This window comes from Spinacia oleracea, chromosome 1 (genome assembly GCF_020520425.1).
Source record: "Spinacia oleracea cultivar Varoflay chromosome 1, BTI_SOV_V1, whole genome shotgun sequence".
In the NCBI taxonomy this organism is placed as follows: Eukaryota; Viridiplantae; Streptophyta; class Magnoliopsida; order Caryophyllales; family Amaranthaceae; genus Spinacia; species Spinacia oleracea.
This window is the reverse complement of record NC_079487.1, coordinates 104,192,509-104,213,169: the sequence shown is the minus strand read 5'-3', so window position 1 is coordinate 104,213,169 and position 20,661 is coordinate 104,192,509. Positions and strand designations below refer to the sequence as shown.

Sequence of the window (20,661 nt, the reverse complement as noted above, 5' to 3'; positions counted from 1 at the left end):
GTCCTTCCTACCAAGTTCAGCCCCAATCATTTGTGTGTAGAAGACGAGGGACTCTAGTCCAAAAGAATTTATGGTTTGTTCATTGTTAATGGGAAGGACACAAATGCTTTATGGATTGTTCCTTTGAACCAATTGATTAGACACAATGGTTTCCAACTTTAGCCTTTAGGATTAAAAAAATATGTTATTCTCTCCGTCCCTAAAAGATTGCTCAAGTGTTTTTTCACTTTATTAAGAATAAATTATACTCAAAAGCAAGTGGATAGATAAATTTGTCTTTTAGTATACAGATTTTTCATGAAATACCCCTTAGTTTTTGCGAAATTTACCAAATGCCCATCGACTTTTAGAAATTCACCAAATGCCCCTCACATTTAACTTAATACCCAAACTACCGTGTTCCGGCTGCTGTAGCTCAATGGTTCAGTCTACCGGAAGAAGGGAAGAAGTTTTAGAAAAGTGAAGAATGAAGAAAGAGAGAAACGAAAGAGGAGTCAGGATTAGGAAACGACGATGGGGACAAAAAGAACCAAAGGGTTTTAGGTTTTCATTTTATATTTTTATTTTATAATTTAATTTAATTTTTTTTAAAAGCGGGTAAACAAATCCGGATCCGGATAATAACTTAGGAGCCTATCCAGATCCGTTTTCTAAACCAAGGATCCAGATCCTACCCGGATCCATTAGGTCCAAAAAATTGAGAATCCAGATCTGCTGAAAACGGATCTGAATCCACGGATATGGATCGGATCCATTATCTACTGCCATCCCTAGTCTGAACATGTTGCATACGGTAAGGCCTTATTTGGTTGGGAGGAATTAGAAGGAAAAGAAAAGAAAGGAAAGTTAAAATAAGGTTTCTTGTATTTGGTACAAATAATTATATGGAAAGTGAAAGGAAAGGAAAGGAAGGGAATTGGAAGGAAAGCTCATTTATAAAATTTTCACTTTCCTTTCCTCCCAAAATTGGAGGAATTCGGAAAGAAAGAGAAAATTAAAATCTGTCATTTATATTTCTTTTTCCTTCTCTTCCTTTCTTTCCTTTAAACCAAACACAGGAAAATTAAATCACTTTCCCTTCTCTTCTTTTCCTTTCTTTTCCCTTCCTTTCTTTTCTCTTCCTTTCCTTTACTAATAATGAACCAAATAGGGCCTAAATGTTTACATCGGTTTGCCGGACAGAACCCGATAGCTTCTCCAAATTAATTCCGGGTGGGTTAATACATTAATAGCGGCAACTAGCAAACTAAATTTGAATTTTTGAATAGATGGCTTCACTTCCGGCGGACGACAGAGACTTAGACGACGCCGCACTATGGGCAGTAATCGATTCCGCCGCCGCCGCCACTTACTCCACCTCTCCCACCACCATCTTCTGCAAACCCTCATCAACCCTAAAACGCACCCCCAATTTCCAATCTCCTCCACCCAGGCCTCGAATCCGCGCCCCTTTTTCTTCACCATCTCTCTCCAAAACACCCCAAAATTACGCCATTAACGACTCAATTAGGGTTTCATCCGATGATGTTCATTACCAGGTCCGTCGCCCACAAAAGATGCTGAGAGCCGCCGGCTCCTCTTGCGTGTCTGAGACGAATGAGAGTAGCCCTAATTTGATGCTTGTCAATCGTTGTTCTCCGGTTAATCAGCTGTATTCTTCGCCGAAACCGGAGAATTCTCCTCAAATTGAGTACAGAGCTAGTGAAGAGAAGGAGAATTTTCTGCATTGTTTGTCTGGTCGATTTCCTACTGTTTCTCTCTTTAAGGACTATCAAAATGCAGCTATGTCGGTTAGTCTACCTAAACCTATTTTTTTGCTGACAAGGTTTTGAATTTCACTTCTTGATTCGAGTATTTCATCTGATTTCTTATGCATAATTGAATGAATTTGTTGGAAATAATTGAGAATTGAGCTGTGTGTATTCAATTGTTACTGATGTTTATTCAGTTCATATGGATTTCTAGCGTGTTTTTGGTGCATTACGAATAATTGATAATTATTTGTAATATATGGTTGAAGTGAAATGTAGATAATTATGTCATTCTCATTTGTCATTTGAAATAATGAATAGATTGTCTGAGTATAATAATTTCCTTGTAATTTGTCTTGGTTCGTTCATGAATTCAGCTTGATTTTCATCTATAATGGGGGTGTAACTTAATTTAGGCATGTGAATAGTTCAGACCAGAAAATATAATCTTAGCTAACTGGGATGTACTTGACTGGGATGTAGTGGTTAGTGGTGCATAGAATCCTTTAGATCGACCTCCGTTTCGTGGTCTGTTTCCTATCAGAATATAATCTTAGCTCTTGATAATCCTAATACTGTTGTATGCAATGAAATCAAGTTTAAATCAACTTCTTTAAAGCCAATCAAATATGGTTTACTTAGAAAGAGCATCTAGCCATCTAGATGTGGAGCATGTCATTATTCTCAACTTTTGATAGCAGGAGTATTTTATTTCATAGGAAATTTTCTTTGAACAGATTGTGAACCACCTTATATGTGAATTTCTAATTGTACTTCTCATGCCCATAAACTTTTTGATTAAGGTGGTGCTCTTAAAATGAAGATGGTATTGTGGTGGCTTTATGCTATTTCTTTTCCTCTTTACGCTTCTGATCTATTTTTGGCGATGTCCAGATTCTCGACAAGTCAGATTATACTATTATATCTGGAAACCCTTTCATTAAGAAGTCAGGTAGTGGATTAAAATGCTCTTTTCTACGACCTTTATTTCATCCCATTTGAGTAGTTTGTGACAGTATGAACCTCTGTATATGATTTAGGTTGGAGGAAGATAGCATTTTACTTCAATGTCTCATTTGAAATAAGGGATAAGAACATTGAATTTGATGAGAATCGTAATGTTCAGCGTGCTGAATTTGTAGCTCGTGCATATATGCAGTAAGTGTACTCAAATTTCCATGTTTGAGGAGCTATAGTAGATCTTTACCACATATCCACAACCCATCTAACAACCAATTTTGATCTGTTTAAGGGGAGGTAGGTTTTCTGATGGGTGGGGTTCTTGTGAGCGACGGGAGAAGAAGTTTATGAAGCCCAATAATGATATACCCAGTACTGCAGAAACCAGAGCCAAAAACAAGGCTTGCCAGGTATGCCTTCAGTTCTCTTACTGTTCCTTTTGTGATTCCAGTAAATAGTGTAGTTGTCTTGTGTATACCAGTGTGCTATCAACTGCTTTCTCTTTTCTCATTTCCCTCTGTTGTTTACCTTGGTGGTTGAATTAGCCTGTACAGAAGATGCATTAAATAAATGCCTTGTTCTTTTTCTTTCCCCATATTTCACAGCTTTGAGACAGCCTTACTTGTTGGTTTGTGCTCGCTTACTCGCAGCTCTCTCATATCTTGTGATTTGTGTTATTATGTAGCACCAGAGAATTACTTCTATATGTTAGAGGTACTTCCACTTCTCTGGATCATACACCCTGTGACTGCATTATGCTACACAGGAAGGTGAGTTTATATCTACGGTGTCGAATCCCCCACGGTTTTTGCATCAAGATCGGCTGCTCTTCAGCCATTGAATCTTTAGAAAAGGATATTTCGCATTTAAAAGTAATAATGCTGCGTTGCACGATTGGGGTAGTCTACATAATGTTTGCCTCCTACCCTATGTCCCTATCCTTTGAAACTTTAACTCAAATGTCTCAATCTCTTTTCCTTAAATTATCTTCTTCAGGTATATTGTATGTGAAGCTTGGTAGTCGAGTAATATTTTTCTATCGTATTTGTGCCTTAATCGCCTCTCTTTCCTACTTTACTATGGTCTCTTGAAAAAAAAGAGCCTTGAAAAGTTGAAAGCAACAGATTGGCAATAATTTTCAATGCTCCACCTCTCTTTTCCTCCTTTCTCTTTCCTTGTCTTTGAACTGGGTCACAAGGTTCAACGAAGAATTTCAGAACGTGTGAATCCGGTTTGTGGAACAGGGTCCGTATTGTGGTATGTACCATTGGGCATGAATCCTTGCCATTTATTCAATTAATTCCTTTGAAGTGCATACCTGACCTTTTTGTCCTTCATGTTAGAAGGGCACAAAAGGACTATGCTAAAGCCTTTCTCAAGCTGGGGAGATGCGTTGAATTATACTAGGCCAATTCCTCATTTGAACAGCTGTAAAGCAAACATATTCAGCCTTACCTATCCAATTGCAAGTAGGCATTGTTTGTTTGACCGTTAAGTTGACATTCAATGACCAACTATTTAAAGACAAACAAAAAGTACTACCTTCGTTGTTGTTTTTAAATGCATTACTTGCATGGGCACATAGTTTTAGGAGGCCCATGCAAAATGATTACTAAATGGTACTAGTGGCAAGTAGATGATTTATTTATTATAGTAAAACAATAATGGGTACCATTGATAGTGATAACGTGTGAGAGATTATGGTTTTTTTTTAAAATTATTTAAGTGAGGACCATGAGAAAGAGAGAAACAATAAAATATTTTGAGTAAGAATTAATGAAAGAGAAAGGAATAATAAAATATAGTAGAAAGTGACCAAATGTAGAAGTGATGGGAAAAAAACAGTTAAAAGGCAAGTGATGCATTTAAAAACAACGGAGGGAGTAGAAGAGAACTTGGTAAGTCATTCTAGTTAATTTGTCATGATCTATAGTTAATTTTAGTTTTTATTTAGAGGAAATTAGAAGAAATTACAGAAAGGTTTGATTAAAATTTGGTTAGGAAGGAGAACACCAACATAGAGTTTAATCGGTTGTGTTTTTCCCTCATATGTAGTTTTGCCATAAAAACTAAATTCCAGCACGTAGGTATCCCCGACTTTCCAAGGATATGTTGAGCAACATCGACCATTCTCCTATTACCATATTGACATACCTTTTGGTTTGGTAAAAAAATCTGAGCTCGACAATTAATTTTTGAGCTCATCATTCAAGCCACCTACCGCCTACCCTCTACAATACGTATTGCGTAACATTTACCAGGATGTTAATTTTGTGACAAAGTGTATAAACTATAAATTTAGTAGATTTCCAAGAATATTTGTTGCATTGAGTGTGCGACCTGCCATGAATTATTGAAAGCTTGTTTTGATTGGATATAGGGATTTAGATGGTATAGAAGGGAAAGGGAGGGGAGGAATATACTGTGTTTGGATAGCTTTGTACAATTGATGGTGATATTGGTCCTGATGAGTTCGACTTGCTTGATGACAACTTATGATGGGAACTTTAATAAAGGTCTTTTTTAAGAGCAGTTAACCAATCAAAATGATTGAAAAGTTGGTCATAGTTGGACGTTTTCTACATTGAATCTTTCTTTGCGGCTCTTCCATATATACTTGATAAAAGTGTTTCACCCGAAAGCTAAGAAGGGACAACCTATGAACCACAACTTGAAGTTGCTTTGGTGGTTTCTTTATGGGGAAGCGAAGACCATGGGTGAATTCAATTCAATTGTGGAAAATTCTTGACTTGGCCACAATCTCACGATCACAGACGTCGGTGCTATCTTGCCAAGGTGGCGGCCACCTCTCCTACCACAACCCCCAAATTCTCCACCTTTTTACATATCTCCCTGTTAATCATTAAAGCCTAGTTGTTTTCAATCAATTTAGTTTTTTTTTTTTTTTTATTTCCTCTTAGTGTGGGGCAATTGGGTTACATTTGGGACAATTTTGAAGCATAAGTGGTTTTCAATCATCTCCTCGAATTCACTAACTTGGAATATGGTGTAAATATATTTTTCCTCCATTAATTTCACTTATGCCTCTATTTTGTGATATTAAGGAGATTTTTCTACCTCTACATTGTTGTGGGAGATTAATTGTTTGGTTATTGTGAATTATTGTGACAATTGATAGTTGAATTTTTTTATCGGGCTTTTGCAATTGGCGATTATTGTGCTTGCTTTTGGTGAAGTTGTGGTTGCTTCTAATGATTGTGCTTGCTGAATTGAAGTTGGCATCCTGATGCGAACCAAGAGAAACGTCCCAAAGGCTAAGGCGAAGTCCACTGTCCTTGAACCTAAAAAGTCCATTGAGAAAAAGAAACCAAAGCCAAAACCCGCACCTAAATCTCAATCAAAATCCAAGCAATATACATATTATTGTAGAAGGTACACGACTTGGTGAGTTGGTGCAAGAGAAGGGTATAATGTAGGTATGTTTGAAGTGGATGTGTGTTGCTTGGACTTTTTTATTGAGATTTAGGTGCGGGTTTTGGCTTTGGTTTCTTTTTCTCAATGGACTTTTTAGGTTCAAGGACAGTGGACTTCGCCTTAGCCTTTGGGACGTTTCTCTTGGTTGGGATCATGATGCCAACTTCAATTCACCAAACACAGCCATATAGAAGCAACCACAACTTCACCAAAAGCAAGCACAAAAATCTCCAATTGCAACGAGACGATAAAAAATTCAACTATCAATTGTGACAATAATTTTCAATAACCAAACAATTAATCTTCCAAAAACATGTAGAGGTAGCAAAATCTCCTTAATATCACCAAGTAGAGGAAAAAGTGAAATTAATTGGGGAATAAACATACTTACACCATATTCCAAGGTAGTGAATTTGAGGAGATGATTGCAAACACTTATGCTTTAAAGTTGTCCCAATTGCACCACCCATGGTATAAAAACTCGTCCGAGTTAACTCGGATCGCCCGAGTTAACTCGGATTTTGAGCCTACCGATACAAGATATGCCGATTTATCACGCCCTTTTATAAAACCGCGATATTTCGACCGATACGGTCTAAAATCGGCCGAGACAAGCGATATCACTCACGAATTCACCGCATCCTTGAGAATTAAATTGAAAAAATGAAAAACAAAGATAAGAAGAAACCGAATTGCATATCGCCATTGAAGGAAGTAAAGAAGACGAAGAGGAAGGAAGGAGATTGCAGAAATCCAGAAGACGCAGATGAAGGAGATTGCAGAAATCCAGAAGACGGAGAGGAAGGAAGGAGATTGCAGAAATCACGAAGAGGAAGGAAGGAGATTCATTAATTGAATATGGTATGGCCCACGTGGTGGGGGTGAGGTATAAAATCTGGTTTTGGCGATATATACAGAGTCATTTGGGTTTATTAAAGATTATTTTGGTCTACATGGTGGGTGGAGAGTTTGTAGACTCATTAATTAAATGGAAGACAGCTGTAACACTGTAATCCACACTTCATTTTTTTTACCCCTCTCACGTGGGATGAGTTTTGTAAAGAAATTAATGGTTGACTTTTCAAACTTCATTTTAAAAAAACAATATGCTTACGTAATTTCACATTTAAAAATATAATTCGTCCGTGATCCGTTCCGCGACAACCGTAACCGTTCCGTTACCGCATCACCGCGACGATACCGCAACCGCGACCGATACCGCATTTTCGATCTATTGCACCACCCAGTGTTACCTGATTCGCTAGTATGAGACTGGGTACGCAATTCGCTACCTAATTTGCTAAATTATACCAAAATTGTACCACTAATTCGCTTTTTCGGTACGCAATTCGTGGGGTGATTAGAGAATTAGGTAACACTGACACCACCCTTAGAGGAAATAAAACAAACCCCAAATTAATTGCGAAATCTAGGTTTAATTATTAATATGTAGAAATGTAAAAGGTGGAGAATTTGGGAGGGTGATGGTAGGAGAGATGGTGCCGACGACTGTGGTCGCAGGACTGTGGTGGGAGTCTGGCGAGAGAAGGAAGGGTCATGAGTTCGATGGTGGAGAGTGCTCGGCTTGGTAGTGCGTTGCAGGGGCGTGCTTTGGGAACAGCTCTAGGCTGCGGGGTGGTCAGGAGGCATTGGCGGAGGGGATAGAGTGCTTCAGGTGAGGGAAGGCGTAGGGTGTTGTGGGCGCACTCGTGGTCACGCAGGGGCGCATTTGAGGGCCTTGACAGCTCCTGATGGTCGCGGCAATGCTTGTAGCACTGGTGGCTTCCCACTGCACTGGCGTGCTGCGACAAATTCTCTTGCTAAATTCACCCATAGTAATTCCATTTCTCCTGCACTGCCATCTGTATTTCCTCGGTCTCCTTCTCTAATAAACTTCTCTTTCATTCTCTCTCCTATAACCTCTCCTGGATCGCTTCCACAAATTTGAAATTCAGGTTTTACATTCGCAGTTGTTGGAAAAATCATTTCGGCAGCATCGATGACAATAATGATAGTCGGAAACTTAGGTGCAATTAACACCCATATTTTCTTGCTCAAACACGATGATTGGTTTCCTGGCTGTGATGTCAATGGAGTTGCCAGCGGCGAGGAGTTTGTGGAGCGGGAGTGAAGCTTCAAAGGCATTGATTGCTTGGAGAGTAAAACTTGGGTTGGTTACATTTTTCGAGCTATGTTTCAATGGCTACTCCCTCCATTGATGTCCCCTTCCTTTCCTCAATCTTTGTTAACCAAACAATGGGTTGTCCTTCCCTTTCCTTACTTCCCCTTCTCTTCTCTTCTCTTTCCATCCCTCCCTCTCCTTCCTAAATGCATATCCAAACAAGCTGTTAGTGTCTTGTGACTTGTGAGTGAATTTTACTTGAAGTTGTAAACAATACACATGTGTGTTATATTTTGTTAAAAGAGATTTCAGAGAGTAAATTGCTCCCTCCTGTTGTATTACACTACAAAATGCTCTAAACTCTTAAGCACTTCTGCATTTTGTGTTTAAAATACAAGTGAGCTCATTGTTCTTCATAATTCTCCACGATCCTATTTACTTGAGCCCTGGACCAAACCCCAACGACAATGTACGGGATGCATTTACATAGCCAAGTATTGTTAAGATTATAGCCTCATATGGATAATGAATACATTTATTAGATACAGAAACACCATTAGTATAGAGCTATGTCCACCTCCCTAACCTTTATAGTTAATGAGTAAAACAAACCAGAAATTTTCTTTTAAAAGGCACTCTCAAAGTACATTGCATTTCGTAATATTTGACAAAATGATGCACTATATGTAGAGTTTGTAAGTTGGTTAATGTAAGAAAAATGAGAACTAAAATAAGATAGACAAGGAACCCTCTAAAATGGAGCCGGGGATGCTCTTAGCAGACAACACCATTGGCTCTTTGATGGCTGCGTAATGTTTATTAGATTTTTAGCCTTACGTCAGTGTTTAGCATCACAAGTTCTAGATTCAGCTGCTTTGTAGCGGAATTTTCTCATCTAGAATATAACTCGCAAAGATAAGTTATTCTGGCAGCGGAGGGCTTAACAAGACTTTAATCAACACTATTAACCCCTAACTGTTAAGATTATCATTCAGCTGTCTTGGCCACTCTTTGGCCATAATGGCCCACAAGTCCATTTTCATTTCATCCTCTAGCCTGTTATAGTGTACCTAATTTTTGCCTAGCCCTGTACCTGCTCTGCAATGGTCACTTATTGATGTTGCGGCGGCTACTACTTATTTGAATATTTCTTGGTTGTGCTGGTCTAGTACCTTCTGAATCATTCTCAAATAGTGGCCTCCAACTATCAGTAATTCTTAGTTTGATTTAACAGCCCAGAAGAATAACAGATGCTATTGATGTGCATCTGTACTCTATTTTCTCTAACACTCTAAAATGCATATGCTTCAGGAGAATATTTAAGACCCTATTAAGCTCCTGGATTCTTATTCCTTTGAGAACTGTCCTGAAAAGAACATTTCAGTTATCATTATCATGTTGCACAACACTAGGGACTCTCTCTTAAAATCCATGTTATCTCAAGCCTTCATAACAATGCCATTCTTATTCTTCTTTTGGATTGCTATGTAGAAGAGGAGATCGGAAAGTCCTCCTTTAGGGTTTTCCCTTGTAAACTTCATTATTTTGTTCAATAATTTGTTCTGCTCTGATACCATCTCTTATGAATTAACATAACTGGATCAGAATTTAAAGGAAGAGAACAGAGAATCACTGATAATCTTGAATTACAGAAAATAGATGATAGTTATCAAGCTTTTGAGTATTCACTCCCAAGAGCTAAACAAAGAGAAAAGTAACAATTCAGTATTCTGGATGCCTTTCTTTTTGCCTATTCTCCCCTATTTATAGCAAACTCACTATCTTACTCCTCGAGATACCCTTAACCTATTAATTATGCAATAACTAAACTATCCCTTCCTATTAGGCGAGTTCATCAGTCTCCTAATCTAGATTTTTTGTTGTTGTTTGTTTCATCCTACGCTATCCTGCCAAATTGCAAATGCTTCTATTTATTGCTGAGTTCTGCACCTAACATCATCATACTCCGTACTTACCAAAGAGCTAATTAGTCAAATTACGTAATTGCAGGACCTGATAGGAATTGGGCAATATCGACCTGGGGTGAGCCATAGCCATTCTCCCAGATAACCATGTGCCCTAGTCCTACCTCAGAGCCACGTATTCCTGCAAATCTAATTATCTGTGAATATAGAAGGCCGTTATGATTGTGTATTATCAAGTGAAATCTGTCTAAAAACACTACCTATCGTGGGGGCATTACAGTACTGAAAATGTAGCCTGCCCTGAGACTGAAAGAAACTCTGTTTAGTGTTTACTAATGGAAATGTATGAGGAACAACCATATTGTAAGTTACAACATCAGTAGAGAACGTATGAAGCTTCTTGCTTTTCGTGATAGGACAGTGCAGGTCTTTATTATTGAATCAGACGTTCGGCATTCCAGGACAGTGGGTTCATGCGGATTATCATCGCACAAATACGTATAAAGGACTATAGGAGTTCTTGTAAAAGCAGACATAAGAGTCATCCACTACTTGGTATATAACAGAAGATTAGTTTTCTTATAATCTTTTTGGGTTTGAAGTTGTTTTCGAGCTGTAGAGGTAGCCGAGTAGGCTTTTTAATTTTTCTATACAGAAGTTGTAACTCCATGTATAAAGAGGTTTTCTTGTCAACTAAACATGTTATGGTTTTGAGCTTTTCTCCTATACACTTTATTTTTCACCAAAATAAGCAATTGTTTTCCACTTTTGGTCAAACGTTCTCATGGAGTCCTTAACGACCACAACTTAATTAAGACAACTCATCTAAACGGCGACATTATATTCAATTGTGCGATTAGCTCCATTTACATTATTCCCAATCCACCCGAGATTTTTGCAATTTCGACAATTCCATCAACAATCATCTTTCTTGTCGTGGCAAACATCAAGGCCCTTTTTGACTTTTTCCTCCACTCTAATAATTGACCAACATTACAAATACGTTAAATGAAAGGCAAAACAGTCATTTCTTACGTGGTGATGCATGTACAACCGGTTGCATCTTTTACATTCTACACAAAATACTACTTCACGTGTTATTTTGTTCATGTGATTGTACATTATATGCTTTGTTACTTTATAACTCGTGATCCTCAGGTTTGGAATTTTATACTCCCTCCGTATTTATTTAAGGGATACACTTGCCTTTTCCGGCCGTATTTATTTAAGAGATACACTTGCCATTTTTAGTAACTTATCAATCCCACCATCTCATTAAATAATCTATCTAATATATCCTATGTCCCACCACCTTATTAAACAAATAATTTCGTAACTACACCCCACCCTACCCCCTCAAATGACATGGTCCCCACTTGTTTTACTTATTAAAATATCTATCCACCCCACTTGTTTTATTACTTTATTTCATTCAATTTTTCTTCTTAATATCCGTGTTCAATCAAGTGTATCTGTTAAATAAATACAGAGAAAGTATTGCACTAGTAATGTTTAGTACAAGAAAATACAAGGTAAATTATGTTATCGTTGTCTTACTTCTGGGGGGAAAATTCCCTTGTTAACCCCGAAATTCCCAAAATGTTAAAAATAAAAGGCATTTGAGTAACTGAATTAAAAATGCAAACTTTTGAACGTCATTGGAACTCCACAAGTGATGGATTGTACACTGAATTAAGAGTATTGTGGAGTATACATATGTAATACGGATTATAAAGTATTAACTATTGTACTTTTTTTTCTCCGACATATATAATGAAGTGTCGTACTGAGTCAAAATCCTCGTAGATCAAACACAGTTTGAATTATCGGGCTAGACATTTTGTGGTGGTGGGGGAGGGTGAGATAAGAGGATCCGCATTCTCAAAGTGTCCTTATCGAGGATCGAACCTTTAGGTTAAAATATTATCTATTTTCCACCATACCAAACTTAGCTTGAACGGGGTATTAGACTATTAGTTGCATACACAATGGTCATTAAATGAAAGAGAAAAAAGTAACAATATAATATCCCCTCAAAAAATTGAACAATGATACATGTAAACCAAAAGGCAGAATCTTTGCAATTTCACAAGATAATTAAACAAAAAAATGGAGAATAACAAAATACAGTTTTACATTTCTTCTTCACAAATGTACAAAAAAGAAAAAACAAAAGGCAAGCTAAGAGAGGAAAGAGTTGAGTCTTTAGTGTTGTTGATCATGATCATGATCATGCATTTGGTTGCTCAGTTTTTTTTGCTGGCTCCTCAGCTTGTGGCTGCTCCACCTTTGGTGGTTCTTCCTTAGGAGGGGCTGTCTCAGCTGGAGGAGTCACCACGGCTGCTGCCGCGGGTGGTGCTGCTACACTAGGCTTTTCCTCTGCCACAACTATCTCCTTCTCTGTCTCGGTGGTTGTTTCTGTCGCTGTGGTTGTTTCTTCTGCTGTGGCGGAGATGGCGGCTGGGGCTGGGACTTCAATCTCCCTTGGTTTCTCCTCAGTGACGATGAATGTTGAGACCTTTTCGAACACGAATATTACTGGTCCTGAAACAAGTGCTGGCCCGAACTTTGAACTAGCCTCACAAGCTAATTTGGAACCTGGGAACTCTGTGGATTTGAAAATAACAATGAGTAAAAAAGACATAAAGTTTGGCTTAGGCAACAGGATTAATCTACTAAGAGAAAACTATGTCATAAAAAACAAATAAACAGAAACTAATCAGGCTCCGGTTGATGTAACGCTGAACTTGCTCCATTTTAAAAAATACACATACACAAACAAATACTCCCTCCGTCCTTTTTTGTTTGCCCTATTTTCCTCTTTGGAATGTCCCTTTGAGATTGCTACATACCTTAAATGTTACTGTAAGTTTTTTCACTTGCTTTCTCTCTATGTCTCTACTCATGGGACCACTTTGCTAACCCACGTGCATTATTTACACCAAAATCTTAATAAAGTGAAGTTTCTTCCATAGAGTAATAAAAAGGACGAATGGAGTAATAATGTAGACGGGATTTGAACGCGGCAAGTACTTGTTGCAATAATAAAGGGGAAACGTAAAGTTAGAGAGTAAAATGACTTAAAAACATACCAATTCCAACGAGCTTATCAAGGAAGGTCTGAACCTCGGCCGAATACTTCTTGAGCCCAGCTTCTTTGGGTTCTTTTACCAAAGTCTGCGATTCCACCAAAAACCGGTCATATTAAGTTTTTCTTTGGGTTCTTATCAAAATGTTATTTCCCTACAAACTGACCTTGAGTTCAGTTGATGAAGCTTCGTAAATCTCAAGTACTTTGGGCTGCAGCTCATTTTTCTTCTCCTCAAATTCCTTGGATACTTCCTCCTACACACGTACGTACGTTGTCAAATATTTTAATCTCCTTGAAATACAAAGTGGACTGCAACTTTAGTCAAATGGGGTAAAATTGTTATTTGGAGAACAAAACGTTAATTTCTAATTTTTAGCGTTTGTGGCCGATGAGGTAAACAATATTCGATCTCAAGTTATGGACTAGTGGTACTAAATTATCAATGTAAAAATATGCCGTCCACAAAAACGCATGTACTAAACTAATTACATCAACCGACATCCACAATCACATCATTATTAATGAGGTATTGGTCTAATGGTTAAGATTGAGGTTAAGTCTCATATTTTTATTTTGTATTACCTTTGTGGTTCATTCACCCAACGAAAAAAACAAGCGTATCACTAATTTTGCTCGTCCTCTTTACCCCGATGACGAAAAAGTGTTGGATAAAGTTGAAATAATTTTTTTAATAATTATGAGTTATTTATTAGAAATCTAGCCATCGTACCTCATTCGCACCCAAAAAAACAATAAAAAAAAACATAGGATGGAAATAGGTACCTTGCAAACATCAAAGGACTTGCATGCTTCAAGAGCAGCAGCTTTTTTGGCGGGATCTTTTCCAAAGGCTTTCTTAATCTGTGGGAGAACCGTTGTTTTCCAGTAACCCATTTTAGTATAACCTGCAACCCAAATCAACCATGTCCAAAACTCATCACTTAACCCACTACGATGCATAAGTAATTCCATATATGTATCCAAAATTACTTAAATCTTTGGCACTTAAAAGTTTTTTTTTGCGTGCGAATGAGCTATAAAGAAAATACGAATATAACTGATGATGGGAGATACAAACCTGATAGTCGTCAATGATTAGGTTTATGCGGATATAAGTTATAGATTAAAACCAATGTTTGGTACGAATATAAGATGGACTATAAATATTTAATAAATATATAACTTGAAGAAATCAAATTCGGAGTATTACGTATTATAGATCGTTTTCTAAAACATGATGTAACATGATAGCTTATCTTATCTAACGTATAATTTATTTTATTTTCTTCCTAATCCAACCTTTTTTTTTTATTTTTATGAAACGTAAAGTAGTAGCTTATTTTCTAAAACATGATGTCATTAACATGGCTTATTGTTTTTATCCAAATCAAACCTTATCTTGTCAAACCATATGAAGTACTACGTAGCTTATTTCATGTATACATGCCAAGGAAAATTCCTTCTACTATACTTAACAATTATTATACAAATTTTGAGGGAAACATCACCTAATTAATTAGGCCCCAAGATATAAGATCCCCTTTCCCCCTCCTTTTTTTTTATTTTTGAGACCTATACCAATATTTATCATTGTGAATAATAACCGTTATGAATTCGACAAAACTCGCATGACAATAAGGCAATAACAATAACTGATTTTCATGAACTATGTATGTAAATTTCCCAAATAAACTACGTATGTATAACTATTAAAGATGTCATGACGATCAAAGTTAACCCTTTACATTAAAGTCTGTAAATATTGTTTATACTTTTATCTTTTCTGACACCCCGATAAATCATAAAAAGCAATACCACGAAGAACAAAATTAAACTTGAAATTAAGAAATCAATTTCATATAAGTATGCAAGTTTTACCTGAAAAGAATGTAACGATCAATGGAGGCGAAGGGGAAAGAGGTAGCTGGAGATAATCGAACACAAAACTTGAAACTTAAATGATAGGAAATAAAATCACAAATACACTCCCTTTCAACCTTTGTTTGGTTTGGAATATCCAATTGACTTGAATGCACGACAGCAATTGGAATTAGCCAACTACCAATTTCAAAATATTATGAAAACTTATAATTTGTGTTTGGAAATAATAACAATAATACTGAGGTATCAAACATATAGACAGTTCAACCATAAACTAAAATAACCCTTAAGTTGTAATATAATTACGAAAATACCTAAAATTGTGATCAAATCAATGACAACTGGACAATAAAGCCAACTCAACAAGCCAACCTGGCATGTCAATGTCTATTGGCTGCCTTTGCTTGTCACCTTGTACAAATGACATGTGACAACAATTATCACTACTGATTGCCATTTAGAATTCCATAATATTTATCTGTCATTTAAAAAAAAAAAAAAGAACAACTAATTGGTTTTCTAACTATTGGGTTGATTATATGATTAGGGTTGTGCTGTAGAGGTAGGACACCATTTTTGTTATAAGAATAGGAATATACTTGTATAATATAAGTTAAATTGAAGATTTAAATTAAGATTTTTTGCTGGCTCTATGATTTTTGCCAACTTGCTATTAGATGTTGGTGATATGCGTCATGACTTGTATCAGTTGTATGTTGTATAATCTATGTATATCAGTATATGGTTGTTGGTTTGGTTTTTTTAGGCAAGTAAAAAGAAGAAAAAGATACTTAATCGGGTTAGTCAGTCCAATTATGTAAGTCATTATTTGAGCTATTTTCAATCATAATGCGACTAATAGGACTCGATTTTGTGACCTTAAATTTACAAGGTAAGTTCCCCGCCAATTTGTGATGGTTATTATGGTTGGTCTTGTTACTTGTATTTCTTCTATTTCCACGCCAACAACCGCATCATGTAGTGCTCTTTCAGTCTTTTGTCATATCTTTGACATATGGTCCGTCACTTTGGCTCAACCTATTTAGTAGTTTGCTCAATTAAGCCCATGAAGGAAAAGGCCCACGAAGTCGAGTTTGTCAAGGCTATTCGAGTATTCGGTGTTCCTACAAGAGTATCTGCGATTGGTTAATAACTTAATACTTCATCTGTTCCTAAATAAGTGTCACTTATGGGAAAGTGACACGGTAATTAATAAAATTATTAAGTGTGTAAGAGGTAATTGTTGTGGGATCTTTTATGGTGATAACGTGTCACGCGTTCCTCGGAGGTATCAAGTATGAGCTGACACGAACCTCTGGCAACCTGCAAAACAAGAATATTCCCGTAGGAATATTCCCTCCGATGCTTAAGTAAGTATAAGCTAGAGAGAGAAGTAGTTTGTAGAGAGAAGGCAGAGCAAAGATAGTTTTAGGTTGGTGGGAATGAATTGATTACCCTCTTACCTTGGGATCTGAGGCTTTTATAGGGCTAGGGTTTCTTGGGAAATGATCCCTCATCCTTATCTATGTGCTTCGTAGGATTAGGGACATGTATCCTTCTGTCAAATGACCTCTTAGCAAGTTGGGCCAAAGATCATGGGCTTCCTTAACTAAGGTCGTGCCCTTATTTTACCTGAACACCAAGGTCCAGGCCTGCTTCTTGGGCTTGAGCCATGGATTCGTTCGGCTAGTCATCATGACCTCTTTGGGCCTTAAGGTGGCAACTATTAGGCCCACATCATTTGCCCCTCATGAGGGGTGAAAACGGACGTTAGTTTTCACTGCTCTTGGATTGTTCACTACAGTGACGACGCGTGGCAGGAGTAATCATTTCTTACCACTCTATAAATAAGTGACCATTTCGAGTGAATTTCCTCCTCATTTCTAGTGATCATTTGAGAGCCATAGGAGAAGGCGATTTCCAGGGTCTAACATCCACCAGGAGCCACTGTAGCGCCGCCATAATCCTCAAGGTCCTGTTCTTGCAGTTCTTCATCAAATTTCTTTGAAAACTTCCTCTTCGATCTATCAGGTAACACTCTTTTTTGGAAAAATTTGTTTGTTGATTTTGGTCCTTCCTAGTTCCCTTTTCTTATTAATGATGTGAAGACCACGTCAAAACTGAGGGCGGCGACCTGCCCTTTTGACGTCTTCACTTTCCAAGTAATGCCCCTCGTCTTGAGCCAAATCTTCAGCCTGTGCAGGGTATCATGGTGCGAATAGAAGATGATCCACAACTCGAAGGGGAATCTTCTTCTCTCATGGAGGAGGACGTCCCCTCAAACGAGCGCGTCGATGGTGCGCCAGCGGGCCCTTCAGGTGGAGAAGAAGGTCACCTCCACCCTAGTGAGATCTTCCCACTTCAGTCGTGGCTGACTTTTCTCACTGCCAAGGGAGCAGATTATGGGGCGTCTCTAAATCTGGGTCCCGAGTACAAGTTCCGTATGCCGGCTGGCATGGACTGCACCAGCTTTGGACTGGTAGAAGGGGAGTTTTCCGTGTACAGCTCCTTTCTGAAGCTCGGCATGAGATTTCCTCCTCACCCTTTTGTGGTGGAGTTGTTGGACGGCTTCAACATAGGTCTGAACCAAATGTCTCCCAACTCCTGGGCTGACGTTTTTGGCTATATTGCCTGATGTGAGCTTGAGGGTATTACTCCCTCGTTCCCAGCATTCCTGAGGATAACCTCCATGTCTCAGGTTCCCAAGTCCGCTGAAGGTTGGCTGATTCTCACTTACAAGGGCACTTATCGGACGGTGATGGGCAAGGCGTCCAAGTGGCATCACTGGAGGAAGAAGTGGGTGGTTATTAAAACCACCAACTTGGAGATGTGCGAGCGGATGAGACGTTGGACGCTTAAGCCCAATTTCGTTGGAAAAAGCGACTCCTTTCCTCCAGCTTCCCCCGCTCTCTGGAAACAGATCTCGTCCTTGTTCAAGGCCAAGCCGCTCATAGTTAAGGCCAAGACGGCTTATATACCCGATGGGTGGTTGCCTCATTTGGATCAATTGGCCGATCCCGTTTTCCTCTCGGCTGTGGGCTTGTGTCCGTATATGCCGAGAGGTAATGTATTTGTACCTTCAGATCTTTCGCTGTTTTATCAATGCTTTACTCTGTACTAACGTCTTTCTTTGATTTTCAGACGAGGCTATGGAGAAGCTGGATGATGCATCCAAAGGCCGGGTGGATATGTCGTCCTGGCTGGCAAAGGTACTTGACGCCAGCACTTTTGAGGCTTTGCAGCGTCAGAAGGCGGCTGAGCAAGCTGTCCCAGAGCAGGTGGTTCATCATCCTCCTACTGAGGAGAAGAAGGTATTGTTCAAGCCTTCCTAAACATGTGATTTCCTTCAATGTTTGCATCTTACGTGTCTTTGTTTCTTCAGAGTTCAAGGAAGGCGGCCTCGGACGCGGCACCTTCTTCCAAGCGCAGGGCTGGCGGCACAGGGAAACCCGTCTTCAAGTCAACAGCCTCGAAGGCGTCCAAGGTGTCCGCTGCGCCTCATACTGCATCCGCTTCTCCTAGCTCTCAGAAAGCTGGAGCGGCGGTTGATCCTCTTGGGGGAATTGATGCAGCCGTCCGCCGGAATATTCTTCTGAAGGCGACGGAGAGGGCTAGGAATTCTGGTGGTAAGTTTTACTCCAACATCGTAACCACTTGCCGTTCCTCGTCTAGCAGTTCTATAGTCTCTCCAAGAGATTCTAAGGCCGTTGTTTTTCCAATAGAAATATCCGACCCTCAGAAAGATATTGATGCTGAATTAGATCAGATCCCTTCTATAGGCGGGTTTAACTCTCATGACCGGAGGCGGATAATGACTCTGATGCGCAATGCTATTCCTCCCAAGTATGCTGAGACCCTTCCTGAGGCGGTCGAGAATCAGCTTGCCGCCATGCAGTCCTCGGAGCTGGATGTAAGCTTCATTATACATTTATTATTTATATATTATCATTTTCTTCTCTTTTTTTTATACTCTTGCTGTTTTGTGCAGATGTTTATCCTGCTGGACTCGCTAAAGAAGTGGCGCACTGCTTTGGTGCATGAAGAGGCTCGACACCGTCTTCTGGCTAGTGAGTGCGGCGATCAGCATTTTGCCGAGCTGGAGAGACTTCGTTTTGACAGGCGGGAGGAAATCGACGCTGTGACCAAGTCCCTGACCTCCCAACGTGCTGAGAATACGCACCGCCTTAAACAGATCGATCAGAACTTTTCTCAAATTGAGGATCTTTCTGAGAAGATTAAGGGGAAAGAAGATGAGTTTTCTCGTCTTGAGACTCAGTTTAAGGAGTTGGAGACACAGTTGGAGGCGGCTCGCAAGGAGGTGGCCACGTCAAAGAGTGTTCTCGACCAGTAGGTCGTGCTAGGTGAAAAGTCAACTCGAAGGGGCATGGAGCTTGCATGGAATGCCGAATTTGGCAGTGAACGCCCCTTCAGCTGGTTTGAGAAATTCCTCACCTACCCAAATTGAGGTGGAGAAGGCTCATAAGGAAGGACGCGCTCCTCCTGAGTTTGTTCCCAGTGATGACGATGAATGAGGGCTTCTAGGTGCCTTGTATTTATTTTGGGTTTGTTTTTGTGACGCCCTGCTTAATGGCACTACGTGCATAATTTGTAATTATGACTAATTTTTTGGAATGACTAGGCGTCTTTTGAACGTTTTTTCTCTTTAGCTTTTGCCGTTTCTGTTTATTTGTGATTGATTCTTCAATTATGGCTGACGCCCCTAAATAGAGACGTCAAATATTTGCCTTGGTCTTTTTGCCAAGGTCTTTAGCTACTTTATATAGCTGTTTGAGAAATGTGTGTCCCCTGTGTTCTAGGTGATCAGCCTAGTGAGGGTGCTAATCTGGGCCACTTCTTAGGCCTTTAGACGACTAGTCTTTAATTCTTGAGAGAATGTTAGTTTGCACTTCTCCAAAAGATTCGATAACGTATTTGTCATAAAGGTTTCCCAGCAAGGCCGTCTTGTAGGGAATTTTTCATTTAATATTCATTAAAGCATGTTACATGGTGCGTCTATGGTTTGGACGTCTTTACAAAAAATTTAATCAAGATAACATAAATGTTAATCTAGAAAAAGTACTTCTTGAGGTTATCTGCATTCCATGTACGCAAAATCGGACGCCCCTGCATGTCTTATATCCGGTATGTTCCGTCTCGAACTTCCTCGTAAATCTCGTATGGACCTTCCCAAGTAGGAGTGAGTTTCCCTTGTTCATTGGCGCGTCCGACGGCTTCCATCTTCCTAAGCACAAAATCTCCAACTTTTAATATTCTTCTAGAGACCCTTTTGTTGTACTCCCTAGTCATTCGGAGTTTGTATAGTTGCTGGCGTAGAGCCGCGTTTCCTCTTGTTCCTGGAAAGAAATCCAGGGCCGCTTTCATCATTTCCCAATTGGCGTCTTCATTAAATAACATGACGCGCAGAGTTGGTTCACACATTTCAATGGGTAGGACGGCCTCAGCTCCATAAGCTAACAAGAATGGTGTTTCTCCTGT

General features: G+C 39.0%; 2 protein-coding genes across 4 annotated transcripts; one reads left to right on the top strand and one right to left on the bottom strand.

The window, feature by feature from the left end:
- The first annotated feature begins 1,118 nt into the window (after positions 1 to 1,118).
- LOC110786686 (uncharacterized) lies at positions 1,119 to 10,970 on the top strand. Of its 2 annotated transcripts, none has more exons than XM_021991250.2 (5): positions 1,119 to 1,790; positions 2,646 to 2,703; positions 2,792 to 2,909; positions 3,013 to 3,121; positions 10,279 to 10,970. In XM_021991250.2, exons 1-5 carry the CDS (start codon positions 1,269 to 1,271, stop codon positions 10,336 to 10,338), a joined length of 867 nt encoding a protein of 288 aa, XP_021846942.1. In that variant the 5' UTR covers positions 1,119 to 1,268; the 3' UTR covers positions 10,339 to 10,970. The 2 variants fall into 2 exon arrangements, with proteins under 2 accessions (XP_021846942.1, XP_021846941.2); XM_021991249.2 differs by having other exon boundaries at positions 1,131 to 1,790; positions 3,004 to 3,121.
- A 1,223-nt stretch (positions 10,971 to 12,193) lies between these two features.
- Positions 12,194 to 15,397, bottom strand: LOC110786685 (plasma membrane-associated cation-binding protein 1). Of its 2 annotated transcripts, none has more exons than XM_021991247.2 (5): positions 15,163 to 15,397; positions 14,068 to 14,189; positions 13,449 to 13,538; positions 13,286 to 13,370; positions 12,194 to 12,800 (listed from the first exon to the last, which is right to left on the bottom strand). In XM_021991247.2, exons 2-5 carry the CDS (start codon positions 14,176 to 14,178, stop codon positions 12,424 to 12,426), a joined length of 663 nt encoding a protein of 220 aa, XP_021846939.1. In that variant the 5' UTR covers positions 14,179 to 14,189; positions 15,163 to 15,397; the 3' UTR covers positions 12,194 to 12,423. The 2 variants fall into 2 exon arrangements, with proteins under 2 accessions (XP_021846939.1, XP_021846940.1); XM_021991248.2 differs by lacking the exon at positions 15,163 to 15,397 and adding an exon at positions 14,363 to 14,490.
- Positions 15,398 to 20,661: the final 5,264 nt, after the last annotated feature.